The 14,589-nt window shown below is 52.0% G+C and overlaps 5 protein-coding genes across 5 annotated transcripts; 1 reads left to right on the top strand and 4 right to left on the bottom strand.

Annotated features, from left to right (window-relative positions):
• Positions 1 to 729: 729 nt before the first annotated feature.
• On the bottom strand, positions 730 to 2,056 carry CGCS363_v010939 (uncharacterized protein; the record flags this gene model as incomplete). The annotated part of the gene is made up of 2 exons (XM_036642788.1): positions 730 to 1,135; positions 1,236 to 2,056. The coding sequence occupies 2 exons, from the start codon at positions 2,054 to 2,056 to the stop codon at positions 730 to 732; spliced, it is 1,227 nt and encodes a 408-aa protein (XP_036491903.1).
• Positions 2,057 to 2,884: 828 nt separating this feature from the next.
• Positions 2,885 to 4,762, bottom strand: kojT-1 (putative efflux pump kojT; the record flags this gene model as incomplete). The annotated part of the gene is made up of 1 exon (XM_036642787.1): positions 2,885 to 4,762. The coding sequence occupies one exon, from the start codon at positions 4,760 to 4,762 to the stop codon at positions 2,885 to 2,887; it is 1,878 nt and encodes a 625-aa protein (XP_036492054.1).
• A 2,405-nt stretch (positions 4,763 to 7,167) lies between these two features.
• CGCS363_v010937 (uncharacterized protein) lies at positions 7,168 to 8,488 on the bottom strand (the record flags this gene model as incomplete). The annotated part of the gene is made up of 2 exons (XM_036642786.1): positions 7,168 to 7,967; positions 8,035 to 8,488. 2 exons carry the CDS (start codon positions 8,486 to 8,488, stop codon positions 7,168 to 7,170), a joined length of 1,254 nt encoding a protein of 417 aa, XP_036491904.1.
• Positions 8,489 to 10,149: 1,661 nt separating this feature from the next.
• Positions 10,150 to 11,709, top strand: CGCS363_v010936 (uncharacterized protein; the record flags this gene model as incomplete). The annotated part of the gene is made up of 1 exon (XM_036642785.1): positions 10,150 to 11,709. The coding sequence occupies one exon, from the start codon at positions 10,150 to 10,152 to the stop codon at positions 11,707 to 11,709; it is 1,560 nt and encodes a 519-aa protein (XP_036491700.1).
• Positions 11,710 to 11,932: 223 nt separating this feature from the next.
• On the bottom strand, positions 11,933 to 13,729 carry CGCS363_v010935 (Cutinase transcription factor 1 alpha; the record flags this gene model as incomplete). The annotated part of the gene is made up of 7 exons (XM_036642784.1): positions 11,933 to 12,181; positions 12,239 to 12,479; positions 12,527 to 12,685; positions 12,740 to 12,923; positions 12,980 to 13,166; positions 13,214 to 13,280; positions 13,332 to 13,729. The coding sequence occupies 7 exons, from the start codon at positions 13,727 to 13,729 to the stop codon at positions 11,933 to 11,935; spliced, it is 1,485 nt and encodes a 494-aa protein (XP_036491702.1).
• Positions 13,730 to 14,589: the final 860 nt, after the last annotated feature.

Below are 14,589 nucleotides of genomic sequence, written 5' to 3'. Positions count from 1 at the left end.
AGGCTGTGCAGCGACGACAGGCGGCCGACAACGCAATAGACTTGCGATACAAGTGTATACATGAGCAGATAATATAAGGGGGTTTTAAACAATTATCCACTACCCTCCAAGTTGAGGCTGGCGGCTGAAGTCTAGACTGACAGCTATCAGTTAGACATCTCTTTCTTTGCTGGGTCTAGTGGCCTCTATCGTTGTCTCTATCTCCAATCTTCTAAGCTCCTAAGCTTGTCTAGAATGTAGGTGTCTGAGTGGCATTCCACAGACACATACAATTTCACGTACAAACTTGGGACGTAATTGCGTGTACCTAGGAAGGCCAAGACCTGTCAAAAGCCGTTTCACATACTTGACTGGAACACCATCCAATTGACGACCAGTGTAAAGCAAAGTACACTGCTCTGGAAAGGATAACCTGGCATCAGAACAAGGAACACGCCAATCACTGCAACGTCGCAGGAGTTACTCGCGAAGGTTCAGCTAGCTGGTATTTCCATTACACCGCCGTTAATGCAATGTCGTACCTTAACTCCGTGATCGCAACTACCTATGCTCACTAATCTGTTCGGCAGACCCCATTCCAAAAGGTCATCTCCGCGGAACACAAGCTTAGAACGTCCCGTATTTCAGTTGTCTTGATTGGGTTCCAATCAACGTTGCTTGCTTCCCTGTTCGTCTGCGTCTCTAGACTTCGTCGTCTTTAGAACTTGTCGTCCTTAGATTTCGTTATGTTCAAGCATCGTCGTCACCGTCGTCATCTTCGTCATCCCCATCGCCCCCCTCATCTTCGTCGTCCACATGTGCATCTTCTTGGATAAGTCCCAGTTTAACAAATTCCTGATGCAGTTTCTCGAATCTCATTTGCCCTTCCGCTGCGCACAAGACGGGGATTTCCCGCTTCGCAACATACGCGCCGTCTCTGTAGACAAAAGCTTCGGGGTAGATATGGCGGTGGTCGAGCAGTAAACAGGAAATGTGAGTAATCTGTTCAGATGGACGTGCCGTGGCTCGGTTCCATAAGCCGTTTTGATACTCGATGAAGGTATGCGCTTGGAAGTCGATGGCCCGTTTCAGGATATCCTGGAAGATTTTCTCTCCGTTCGTAGAGTCCATGTTTTTTTCGATTTCTATCTTTTTGCTGAATGTATTCCAAGGGTCAGCCACCGAAACGAAGGAAATGGTAAAACCTAGAGTGAGTATAGTGCGCGCAGGGTCTGAGCAAGACGCTTGTGACTTACGCCAGTGACAATTGGTACTTTGCTTTGGTGGCATCGACGAACGCTCGAAGTTTCATAGAGCCCAATATTACGCTGGCAATCAAATCATCCATGTTCTGGATGTCATCTTGACGTGTCTTGATTGCAAGGTGCTCCATCTCTTTCGTAGAGAATCGATGCAGTTTGCACCTGCCCTCGGGCGGCTGGAAGTCTGGGAGTAGCAGTGGACCACCAGCACCAGTGGCTTGCACAGTACCAGTGACTTGAACATCACTAGTGGCTTGCACAGTGACGAACGTAACAGTCTTCAGTCGAGGCAAGAAGTGGTGCAATATTTCCCGTATAAAGATTTGGAGGATGTGCATGCGCCCTGCCGGTACTCGCACTGCCAGATGCTCCAAATCTGGAAAGCTGCTAACTATGTAAGACAGCTCCGACACCTCTCTCATGGCGTCTATATCATCGACATTGTGAGCTGAAGCCATCGTCTCTACCGTAGAGTCGACATCAGTCGGAATGTGGTTGACACCAGAACCATGTGCGTTGAGCAACGTATCAAGTTCGTTTCGGAAGGGTCGATAGGGCGTGTCGCAGCCAGCGAGGTCGGAGTAACGAAACGGGATACCACTGATTTTGGTGTTGAAGACGAAGTAACGGGTTTCGCGACACACATGTACCAAGGCCGGAAAAGCAGTATCGACTACTAAGGTAGAAAATACCGACGTGGCAAATATCGACGGCTTCTGGAAGATGCAGACCTCAGGCACGTCATCAGGAAGCGAAAACTTCCAGACCATGGCTCGAATCTCTGGTGGAAGGACGGATAGCTGCCCTGTCGCCATACTGTGCTAGTCGTTTGGGGGTAACTTTGACGTGGTGATCGACAAGAGTGATGTCTGCAAAGTATGCGGGTAGTCGAAAGGTGAAGAGAGGGATGTCAAGTCTGCAATTGTGGAGGCGAGGAATTATCCGTTTTAGGCGGCTGAGGGGAGGTAGGGAGGTAAGGGAAGGAGCAAATGAGAAAATACTGCAGGCGATTGCCGTATAAGGCAGGAAGAACCCTCGAGTAGTGCCTTCCTCGGAGTAAGGTAGCAACGTGAAGAGCCTCCTACCCTTTCGAATCTGGACCATGCTCCTGTTCCTCAAAATCATCGACACCCTCAAGGCCATGCGACCCAAAGACAACCACGCCTATCACGATGCCTACGACATTGGAAGATGATGATGGAAAAAGACGAGAGACAACAGCGACAGACAACAGCGACAGACGGCACCAAGAGACGACACCAAGAGACGACACCAAGAGACGACACCAAGAGACGACACCAAGAGACGACACCAAGAGACGACACCAAGAGACGACAGCGAGAGATAACAGCGAGAGATGACAACGACAACGACGACGACGACGACGATGACGACGATAAGGACGACAACAAGGGCGAAGACTACATTCACTACTTAGCCTCTCGGATCGCCTGCAGACGGCATCGCACAGATTATCACAGTGGTAAGACGTCAACTTTTACATCCTAGTATAACGTTTATTATTACGACTAACAAAGACTAGATCTTAGGCAAATGCCAAGGGGTATCGGGTCATGAAATTAACGCCACACATCTATACTCTCAACCAACGTGGGTTTGGGAAGTGGTCTCTTCGGAACCCATTACTTGCGCCTGGAAGGGCTGTTGGCACGGCTGTTGGCCCTGCTCGCGGAGGGAGTGCCTCTGGGAGTGCCGCGGGGGGTGACTCTGCTCTCACCGAAAAATCTCGAGTTCTGGCTCCTCTGGCGGACGTACGGGGGACGGTCGGGAGCATTGTCACCAGCGTTTGCCGTGCTGGTGTCTGCACCACCCTCGACGTGACTCGGGCGACGACCGCCAGCATCATCCTTGGCGTCGGCGAGCTTTTGAGCGAAGGGCGAGCGAGCGCGCAGAGTCGGTCCCTTCCAGTAGATGACAAAGACGGCGGCGACCAGCACAAAGGCGATGCAGAAGAGGATCGTGCAGGCGAATTCGAGATTCTTCCCACTACCTGGATTGACCCCTGAAAAGAAGGGGGAGGCTACGAGAGTTAAAACTCCAGCCAGGAAGTCTCTAGCAAATCCATTTCCTCCGGTAGCTGACGCGGAGTAGGGTCCATAGGCGCAGATCATGTAGTCGATGGTGGCCATGTAGATGGCGTAGTTAGCGATACCCACAATGGCAGCGAAAACCATGGAGCCGATCCAGTGGATGGGAGGACCCTGGATAGTCCATGCAAAACCGATCAGACCAATGGGAAGACACGGCGCAGTGTACAGAAGGAACCATAGGCGAGACTCGTACTGAGCGCGGTCGTCTTGGGGCTTGGCCTTGCGTTCTTTGATGTTGCGCTTGATGGCGGGGATGAAGGCCAACCAGGCGATGACGTATCCAATGCCGATGGGAATGAAGGCCAGGCCAATGTCAACGGTGGTGAAGTTCCATTGCTGGTAAACCAGAGCAAAAGATTGGATAAACATGAAGATGAGAGCATCGGAGAAACCGGAGAGGAGTGACAGAACCAGGACGATTGGCTCGGTGACAAACATCTTGAAGGGGCGGACCCAGGTGGAGATGACTTCCTTCATGGAAAAGCGGTCGGCGAAGGGGACAAGCTCGTCGGGGCCCCAGATGTTGGGGTGGCCGGCGGCCCTGCGCTTCTTGGCGATGCGGTTCATCAGGATGGTGCTGCGGGTCTCGGGGACGAAGACGGCGTGAACCAGCTGGATGGCGACGCCGAAGATGAGCTGGACCCAGATGGACCATCTCCAGTTGAGATACTCTTCCGTGAAACCGCCGACGATGGGGCCGAGGACGGAGCCGAAGACGGAAGAGAACACTACGTAGGCGACGGCGTACTGCTGCTTATCGGACTCGAATAGGTCGGCAATCATGCCCAGGGTGACGGAGCCACCAGCAGACGAGAGACCGCCGAGCGCACGACCGACCATGATGGTAGCGAAATTGGGTGCAAGAGCGACCGGAATCTGCCAGATGTTGACGAACAAGAGGGAGAGCTGCAGCACTGGCCAGCGACCGAATTCCTCGGACCACGGCGCCCACAGTTCGCAACCGAATGCGTACAAAACCAAGAAGATCATGGCACCGCAGCGAGCGGCCTGGGCGCTCACACCGAATTCCTCCTGGATACCCGGGATGGCGTTAGAGTAGAGCGAAGTGTTGAAGTTCATGGACACCTGAACCCAGAAGATGACGGTCAGGATGGTCCACTTCTTCCACTTGGGAAACGAGTAGCCGAGCTCATCGTAGCAGTCGTCCTCGGTGATCTCGTACTTGTCGTTGGTGCCGAGTCTCTCGAGCTTGGCGCCATTGCCGTTGGACGGGTGCTCGCCGTGGGTGGCGCCGGGGGTGTTGTCAGCTTCTTTCTTGACAGCATCTTCGCTGGAGGTATTGCCGTTGGCGGAGCTCTCATCGCGGGACTCGAGCTTTTCGTTAGCTAGGTCGAGGTCCGCCTGGTTGATAACCTGAGGCGGCTCGTCGACGAAGCGTGCGTTAGACATGTTGGGCTTTTCTCATGCGCGGATGAGAATATCAATTGCTTCGGTAAAGTCTCCTATTTTCAAGGAGATCGAGAGGTGAAGAAAGGAGGAAGATTAAAACTCCTCCGACCACGATGGTTTCCACATGTAATATAGTAGTACAACTGACTTTCGGAGACGCCAGGTAGGCGAACCTTGGGAGACCGAGGACATATAAAGGCCTAACCGTCCATACGTTAGGCTCAGTCCGCAGAACCAGATCTTCGGACGGAGGCCGAGGAGGAGGCTGCGCGGCTGGCCGCATTCTCCAGGCGGTCGAGCCATCTCCCCCAGTCCCCAGTCCCCAGAGCCAGAGCGCAGACACCCACCCGTGACATCACCGGCACAGGACGGTGGCGCGAAACAGGCAACCTCTAGCGCAGCACGTCCCACTTGAGATGCAGCGCGGGTTGAGGTAAAGCAACTAGTGCCGTTCGTCCTCGCCCGAACGTTCGACTGGCCGCCCATTTGTCTGGGAATAAAATCAGCGTGGTCCACAGGCGGTGGATGCGAGGAGCAAGTCCGGAGGAGGGTCAGAGCGATTGCGGAGGATGAGACACACGCGCTGCTCTAGTGCGTGATCGCGCTGCCTCTGCGTTGCTGTCATTCCATCGTTGACGTTGACAGCCGCAAAAAAGCGTTGGCCGGATATAAAATGCGTGGCCTGTGTGATGTTCCATTGTGGTGTCTCTCGCCCTGTCGCGGCTTTGCCAAGTTGCGGCAGAGCGGCAGCCAGCTTGGCAAAGCGGCCTGCAAAGCTTGTTTCCAGGAGGGCGTAGGGAGGCGGCTCTAGTGGCGGCTTAGCAGTCCGCCGTGCCTGGCACCGCTTCCGGCGCATGCCATTGGTCGCGACAGGGAAGCGGGTCCTTGTGCGTTCCCTGGACGAGGGCGATGACGAGCCATGGCCGTAAACCTTTTGTCTTGCTTATTCCCACCTCCCGCCGCCTGGCCAGCCCGCTAAGGTACCTAGGTTACAAACACCAAAAGGTCCTGCAGTCTCCATATTCTTTTTCATCATCCAGTCAGTCGGACTGCCGAACAGGGCAAGGCGGCATGCGGAGCGCGAACGGCTCTGACTATGACGTCCTTCGTCCGGGGAGTCCGAACTGTGGTTAGTGAGTACCTATTCTTCGCTCTCCATCCCATCCCCAACTTCTCCCCGCAACGACAGAAGTCTCTGTCTGACGGTAGCTAAAATCCCGACAGCGTGTGAGATGGGATTTCCTCTTGTGAAATTGTTCTGACTCAGCAACCATGTGCTCAAGCATTTGTCTGCAGAGAAACAATCGCTCAGGGTGTGCCAGGACATCGAGGTCGATCAACAGCCAGCCACTCCCGCAGCCGCAGCCGCAGCCCTCCATCCAACGCCCCCCCCTCGTCCCATCTACATAGTAGAACCAGAACCTGGAAAGCCAAGCCCATCCAGCCGCATCACCACACAGGTTGGCCATCCGAATCCTCCCTTGACGGCCCGACTGTCGATGAAACGAAGAACGCACAGCACCACCAGCTCATGAAGTCTACCGCCCCCCTCCCCACTTCTTCGGAGCCTCCATCTGCAAGATCCTCACGTGAACGCCGCACAGGAGTCTCCGGCCACAAAGGGTGCTTTCTTCATCGGCGTTTACCCGTCGGCATCCCACCGCTGTGGAGGTCTCGTACGATACGGCCGTCTGTCGTTCAATCCAACGTTACTCGCCCCTCTGTTCAATCTCGAGATTGCGCCAGCCGCAAGATCAGATACGCATGAAGATGGCCAATGAAGCGCTCCCAAAGCCCTGAATTTCTCAACCTCGATGTGGAGGATTATGTAATGACGTACCACCACACATCCACTCGTTCGTTTCCTCCTCTGCACCTGGAGAACTCCACGTGCGGAGGTTGAACGTATTTTCCCCCTTCCTAATCCGTCTCCACGACCAATCACACGTCCATGCCGCTTGCGCATCCCACGGGGAGGCAGAAAGAGGCAATCCGTGGCGTCGAAAAAATAAAGGCGAATGCCGCCGTGATAACGCCGACGACGATTGTTCGCAGTCACGAGGGGCGGTGAAAATTTCTTCCCAGTCAACCAGTGCGTGTGCTGCAGGCAAGCGCTGCGCTGCTGCATCCTGCGATTCGCGAATCGCGATAGCCATGGACGTTGGCCGAAGAGATCGCCACGGACCCGTTATGCCAAGGGTCGATGTTCGGAGCTTGACCTCCCTTGGCCCCCTGGTCGATCACCAACGGCAGGCCGATAAGCGCCGCGCTGCGATGGGGCACGATAATTTTCTGGCGAGCGTCGTTCAATAATCATTCCGAACAGAAAGAGAACCAACTTCAGGCTCTGAACGTCTTGCTATCTATGCTACGGACCCAACTCTGACAATCACGAATCATCTCTGTCAGTAAGATATTGGAGACCCAAAACCCGAAGGCCGCCACTTCGCGAGTGCCCTCCAATGCTCCTCGATCTCTCGATCCATTTCATGAGTATATTCACTCGTCACGGCGTCGTGAAAAGCCTGATGTACAACTTCCTCCAGTGACACAGCCGCATCGAAGTTTTCATCAAACGCGCCTGCGAAATTGGAGAGGAGAGTCGTGTGCAACATCCGAAACCCGTTGATCACCTTCTCCAAATCCTTCGGCGCCGGCATGTCCAAGTCCTCGTCTAGCTCGACTCGCGCCGCTCTCGCCGCGGAATCTACGGCGATCTGGAAAGCGCCCGCCCAGAACCCCACAAAGCCGAAGTGGGGTTTGAACACCCGCCGACATGGACCCGCACCCGTGTTCGTGCCGGCGGCCAACAAGCGTTTCGGCACAGGCACACCCCAGATGGGCACCTCGTGACAGGTTTGGAAGTCCACGAGGTAGGGGTTGTCGGTCCAGGCCCATCGAATTGCGAACATGAATTCCCAGGAGAAGGTCAAGTCCTCTGTGGGCGTGACTCGATGAGCCGCTCTCATGTCCCGGATGAGGGGCTCCATTAGTGCGGTGAGTATGTTGTCGAGGCAAGCGTCGTCATTCTTGAGCCGTCGTGAGTTGCGCAACACTCCCGTGGTTGTGACAATGTCTGGGTGATGAACGATCTTTGGCAAGATTCGGCCATCATGCGGGGTCTGGAACCATGCCTTGCTGCCGTAGATGACCTCTGGGCCTTGGTCACCACTGTTGTTGGCAGGTAGGTTCGACAAGCTCATGGCTGTATGGATAGGCATTTGATCAGTCAAACCAACGCACCACGGTGCTGTGATCGGGCTTCAACTTACAGACAGCAGGATGTAAAGCCTGCACAATGCGCCAAGGGAGGAACTCCAACCACTCGTCAGGGAACATGCCACCATGAAAGCCCTCCTGCTCCAGCTCAGCAGCTCGGAGAATGTCTAACAATATCTTCTTTGACTCTGTTGACATGGTAAGAAAGTCATGGAAGAGGAAAGAGAAGGCGTCGCTTCGACCAAGAGGGAGTTTGTTGCCCCAGTGCTCGCACTCCGAGTCGCAAAACCTTTCCAAACGACGGCGAACCCAGACGCATCGCCGGCTTAAATGATCAATGAAATACATCAGTAATATAACGATGAGGAGAGCGACGAGAGTGGTGATGAACAAGGCCTTGAACACTAGGCCCTGCGGTGGTTTGGACTGCTCCGGCGCGAAGCGTGAGTCGTGCATAGTCGGGTCGTGGATGGAGTGTCTGTCGTTCTTGCGGAGGTGTGGACTCATGCAAATGAAGTGCTGACCTGTGTTATTGAAGAAGGATGATCAGGAGCAAAGATATACAGAACCTGGAGCCCAGGCACTCATGCTCTCCTGTCGTTGAGAAAATTCCGTGCAGATGGAAGTTTCCTTCTCGCAACTTCTTGGATTGACTAAAACGTTCGAGGATGGTCCATGCTAAGTTGCTAGTCTCAGTTGTCTTTCAACGCCGTGCATGGTCTATGGCAGACAAGGGATCTGAATCTCCAACTCTGACACACACCACGCCGATAACAACCCTAAGGGCCTATGTCCTCATGCTGATAGAGATTTCGAGATGAGTTCTTGATGTTATGAAGCCGGGGAATGAAAAGGGTTGTTAATGCTAGTCAAGGCAGCATAGATGTAACGTACCATATAACAACACAGTGGCAAAGTTCTGAAACGAATTTCCGAGGTCTGCGTAATCTGTACTACCTGCCTCTAAGTTTTATAAGTAACTTCTAATTATATGTTATCTGAGAGCTCCTGAGAGCATAGGTGTTCTGCTGTAAATGGTAGCCAGACGTTTCTAGCTTAGGGAGCGGCGTAATACGTTAGCCTTTATGTTCTTTATTATTCTAATTATACCTATTGTCATCCCTGTGATTGTCCCTATTGTTGTTCCTGCAATTGTCTCTATTGTTGTCCCTATTATCATTATGACTTGTGTAACTTCCATTATCCCTGCTGTCGTTAGCATCTAACTGGATAGCTAGATGTATCCACCCAGGGAGCAAAGTTGCTAAAGTCTTAACAACAGACATACTGCTCCATAGTTACATAGCAAACACATAAAGTAGGGGCAAACATGCTGCTTAATCTTTCATTATTCTATAATTCTAGAAAGCTATTAACTACTCTACCTAAGCAAACAAAGGGAATTGGTGTCACACCGTACATGGGCTGTAGACGATTCTAGATGTTTTCAGACTTCCAATTTAATACATCAAAGGAAGGTTGGTGTAATTTTAACTCTTGTACGACCCACGGTGCGAAATGACGTGTTTTATGTCAGTGCTCGTACCTGTTTGCACGGCTCAGCAGGATTGTGTGGTTTCGAAGGGTAGGCACGGTCAAATGCAGCCCATTCAGTTCTTTGTTTTAAGACACCCCGAAATAACAAACAGAAGACCCCTATCAAACAGTACAGTCCTGAGATTTAAAGCTGATCAATCCTTAGAATCATGAATATTTTACAGATCTTGTCCTGTCAAACTGTGGAGAAGTCAAAGCAACGTGTCTATCGAAGCAGCTCGAAACTGGACGCCGTGGCGTCGCCTGGGAAGTCAATCTGGTCTGCGAGGAAAGTTGAGAACCTTGAGTGCCATCGGTACGAAAAAACAAAAGAGCAGCTACTATGACTGTCGTAAGACTTGCTGATATAATATTGATAGAAGGAGATAGACATGTCCCGTAGTGTGTCACTCGGAGCAAGCAGTCCGACTCACAGCCCGCCTTTTGCCCACCCAACCCAAGTTTCAGATCACCGAGAGTATGGAGATGCATTTGGTCCAAAGAGGACCAACTGGAAGGAAGCGTTCCTCTTCTTCTACTGGGACATGGAGATATGTCGCTGTGAGGAAGATATGAAGGCCATCAACGCAGAGATCCGACGAGCACTGCGCGCAAATTACAAGTCTTCGAATATGGCCGCTCTGCCGAGTTCATGGGACTACGTCTTGCATTTTCTCCTACGATTCTTGCGGCGCCTGACTGGTAATGGATTCTGCAGCCCTTCTCTCACCTGTTTGTTCGCTAATAAACTTATCATAGGATCAAATGTTTCGTGGAACCCCGATAATGAGTACAAATGGATCAATAGTCCGAGAACGTCCGACGCGTCTGTAAAGCCGTTTGTTGACTGGATCAGCCTCGAACGGCTCTTTACAAATCCTGGAGAAGTTGGCCGCAGCATTTTGCACCATCTGGAGACTGTCGCCTATGGGCCGCTAGAGTCGCGCCTGTATACGACGACCGACGATGCCTGGTATGGCAACCTGTATCTCGTCGACTTTGAAAACAGCCACAGCCTCGAGGGACCGTGGAGGGTGCCCTTGATGGCTGAATTCGTGTTGGAATACGACGAAACGGACGGCATTGATGACTTCTTCCGAGAATTCAAAGAGCGAGTGTCTGGGACAACCCCCATTGACTTTGACTTCACTTTCACAACAAAGCAAGGATACGCTGCTCTGGTGACCGATCCCGAGGTTCCCGTCAACCGCTGCACCCTCAACTGGTGCAAGGTGTTTTACACATACCTGCTACATTGGGCGCTGGCAATGCGAAATAATAGTCTGGGGGCGAGACTTTACCTCTCTCTGAAGTCACTACTCGACAACAAGGAGGTTGCAGATGACACAATGGCGGTAAACCGTGCGCTGTGGCAGGCCCTTGCTGCATTCAATCATCCTGTTGAGATGCAAAAGGCGTTGACCCGGTCGGACACATTTCAATCTCCCACGGGTCACCCAACACGACCTGACACGAAGCTGCCAGCAAAATCAGAAGATAAAATACCGGTGTACCCTCCATCACAGACTCAAACACATTTGGTTAAGTTGTCACCACACCGATCTCCGCAGACCCAGCCACTGCCATCAACTCAACCGCCACGTACCCAATCATCATCGACTGTTGCACATCCAAGTGAACCGCTGCCTACGACGGAATTATCTGATAAAGCAAAAGGAAAACGACCGATGCGATCTCAGTCACCAGCAGGTGAAGGACCGGCATTTGACGATAAGCTGGAACGATTTATATCACAGCATCCGGAGAAGGCTGCAACTGCATCACCACTCAAGAAAATCCGAACGGGCACGGGAACCCAAAATAATGTGAGAAGAACGCCAGCTGAAGTTATCGATACACAGATATCTACAGAGGTCTCTGGATTTCAACCAATCAACGCATCAAGGACAAGCAGTCGATCTGCCAAGGACATACGACGAGCCCCTCCGCAAGAGACCAGGAGGTTTGCACCTGTGAGGGCTTCCAGCTCTTCATACTCCTCGGAATCATCTAACAGTGAGGGAAACGGATTGAAAAGAAGGCAACCGCAACGGCAGGCTTCCCAAAGACCTACCTACAGTTTGGAATCGCCGGATGAATATGAGACTACCTCGAGGCGGAAGAGACGATTGTCGTCTACTGATGATTCGGACTACAACCCACCTCCGTATATGTCTGGAGGGTTGACGTGATTATTTGCAACCGACCAACTCAGTATTCTGGGCGCATTCCAGCACGGTTACGCGAAGTACAGTGTGGCGCATATTGAACCTGGGACACCACATTTGACACAGGATACCTTACGGAGGCAAAACGTTTCATCTGAAAGTTCAATATTATGCATCAATAGTAGCAGAATAATCTAATAAATCTCATCGTGCAGACGAGAGCCGATGATACCTAAAGCCCTGCAGCTCAAAAAAGACCCGAATTAGGATGAATGAGCAAGTCCACATCAAAGGCATTGTCCAGGTATGAGGTCCAAAAGCTGTCGTAAAATAGATGAGGGTTTGCTTCAGTGATTTCGTAAGGGTCGAAGTCCCGAGTTTGTGAGCCGTCGTTGAGCGTTGGAGATGTGTCTTGGTGTCCACCTCCGCCACCGGAGGCAGATCGGTTGTCATTGACAGCCTCGTGAAGAGAATGACCACCTGGACTGGCAGGGTGCTACGCATCATGTAAGTAACCATTAGTACCGGTGCATTCGTTGAGACAGGTACTCACAATGCTGGAGGAGACTCGGACGATAGCACCGCCAGAAGGGGCTGAGTCTTGGCCAGTCAATCTCGTCATCAGACTGACGAACGATTTCGAGATCCAGATCCTTACTGGCCAGGACTTTGATAACTCTCCCAGGGCTAAAAGACACTGGCGTGATTTGTTCTCCGCTAGCTGTCGGCGAATTGAGTCCTTGCGGCAGATTTCGATGGTATGCATGGACAGGGCGCCAAACAAAGCCGGTACTCTGTAGAGGGGTGAGCATAGCCCTCACCGAGGAATCGAAGTGCTTACAGATGAATTTGTGCATATTGTATGGTATCCGCAGAAAGTTGATCTTCTGCATTGCGAGTGATGGCGTCTGCCGCCATGCGTGCTCGTGAGTCCCGTTCCTTCTCTTCCTGGGAGACTATCTCGATGGACTTCGGGCGAAACAGAAGTATTTGACAGTATCTGGGTATTGCATCAGCATATGATGCATAAATATCTCTTGTGGGGTTCACTCACTGGTAGTTGAAATGCAGCATGCTGGCCCAAAAAGAGGCACCGAGAGTGCCGTCCAGGGGCAACATCCTAAGGTTCTCTGGTAGTTTCCGTTCCCATCCAAAAAGTTTCTCTTTGAGAGTTTGCGTCTTGAACTGCTCTGTCGTGGGACGGCGAGGACTAAACTCCGAAATGAGTACGTCGCCAACTGTATTGAGGCGTCAGCATGAATGCAAACTGTGTCTCACTGTGTAGCCAACTCACGTATTGCTGCCAACCTTGTCATCTCAAGAACATAGGATACGTGATATTCTTGTTGAGTGGGAATAAGTCTTTGGTCGTAGTCCAGATCAAAGTTGAAGTCATCCTCATCCAGGGGCTCAACGTCACAATCTTCGTCACGGATACGACATGGCCGACCAAACGCTGCAGAGAGATGCCGTTCACGGACCTGAGTTCGTCAGCACGGAAGGGCAATATGAGCAATCATATACTTACATAAATCGCCCACCAAATTCTCTTCCTGAGAGACTTTGTATGAGGGCTGAACGTGGATTGTGACATCCTAGTACGGAGTCAGCAGAGATTGATGCAAAAGCAGGAGCGGGTATCTCACGAGCGATGCATGCCCATCGACTGCGCGAAGGTCGTCGCACAGCCAACCCAATGACAATGATCCTTCTGCTCGTCGTAACCAGCCCACCAAAAGCCGATCAAAAGCAAGCAAGCAACAACATTCATTCGGTCGGCATCGTAATCGGCGTCGTACAATGCCTTAGCGCGGAGATAATATGTCTTCCTAGCTGTGGCTCTGTCATTGAAGCCTCCTGCTTGAATGAGGTCATCGCTGCCGACCATGAAACCCAGAAGGAAGATCGTCTGCAATACAAGCGGGGAGGCCTGGCCTTGGAGATACAACCGCGTGAACTTCCGTCGGTCAAAGACAGGGAAGGCAATGTGTGTGGTGTCGAAGAAGGTGCGGACTAGTTGATCTGCCACTTCAGGGGGCGGCATAACAAGAGCTGCTTGCAAAGAGATCGGATCCTCTGGTGTCTTGGGGCCAAAGTTGGACGTCGTTTGATCTACAATCGATGCAGGAATGGGGTAGTGCACTCTCAGGGGCTCTGTTGAGCCGTCTCTTGGTCGGTGAACCACTTCGACAATATAAGATAGACTGGACTTATCCACAGAATGATTTGCGTTTGAGTTTGGTAGAGGTTGTTGTGGCAGTGAAGCCCGGATTCCTTGTGCATCGCGAGAATCAAATGGCGAAAGGACTTGGTTGACACCTTGTGGTGTCTCCTGATGAGATGATGCATTTGACCCATCGGCTTCCTCAACGCCATGGACATGGTCACATGTTTCTCCTGTATTAGATGTAGCACGCTGCTGTCCGACATGGGGCGATGAAGTCTCGCTGGCTGCCTGAGCGGCTGGATGAACTCGTCTCTTACGAACATATCTGACTCATCGTAAGACAAACTATTTAACGCGACACTGAGCAATCAAAACTTACTTGCCCCTTTTGGACTCGATAAGCTCGCAAGGTATTTGTCGCAAACGGCATTGCCAGCATGGCTGTCCCTGATCGGCGTCACATTTGACCCGTCTAGCATTGCAGGCTTTGCAGGCGACTCTGACGCGATTGACAACGGGTCGACTCGGACTCACTGAAGCTGGATCGTCTGGTGTTCTGCGAGTACCGTCGACCATTGTTGCCTCATCAAGACGCAAGAAGGCGAGGTATTTTGCAGTTCTTGGAGTAAATGTAAGCCGGCGACTTGTTAAGAGGCCGTAGAGAGTTTAGGTGCGGAGTAAGTGCGCCGTAAGAAGCCGAGGTCTCTTGAGAACACACCACGTGACAGCCCGCCCAT

This window comes from Colletotrichum siamense (assembly GCF_013390195.1).
Source record: "Colletotrichum siamense strain Cg363 chromosome Unknown KSG_Cg363_contig07, whole genome shotgun sequence".
NCBI classification, from domain to species: Eukaryota; Fungi; Ascomycota; class Sordariomycetes; order Glomerellales; family Glomerellaceae; genus Colletotrichum; species Colletotrichum siamense.
This window is presented reverse-complemented; position numbering and strand designations above follow the sequence as displayed.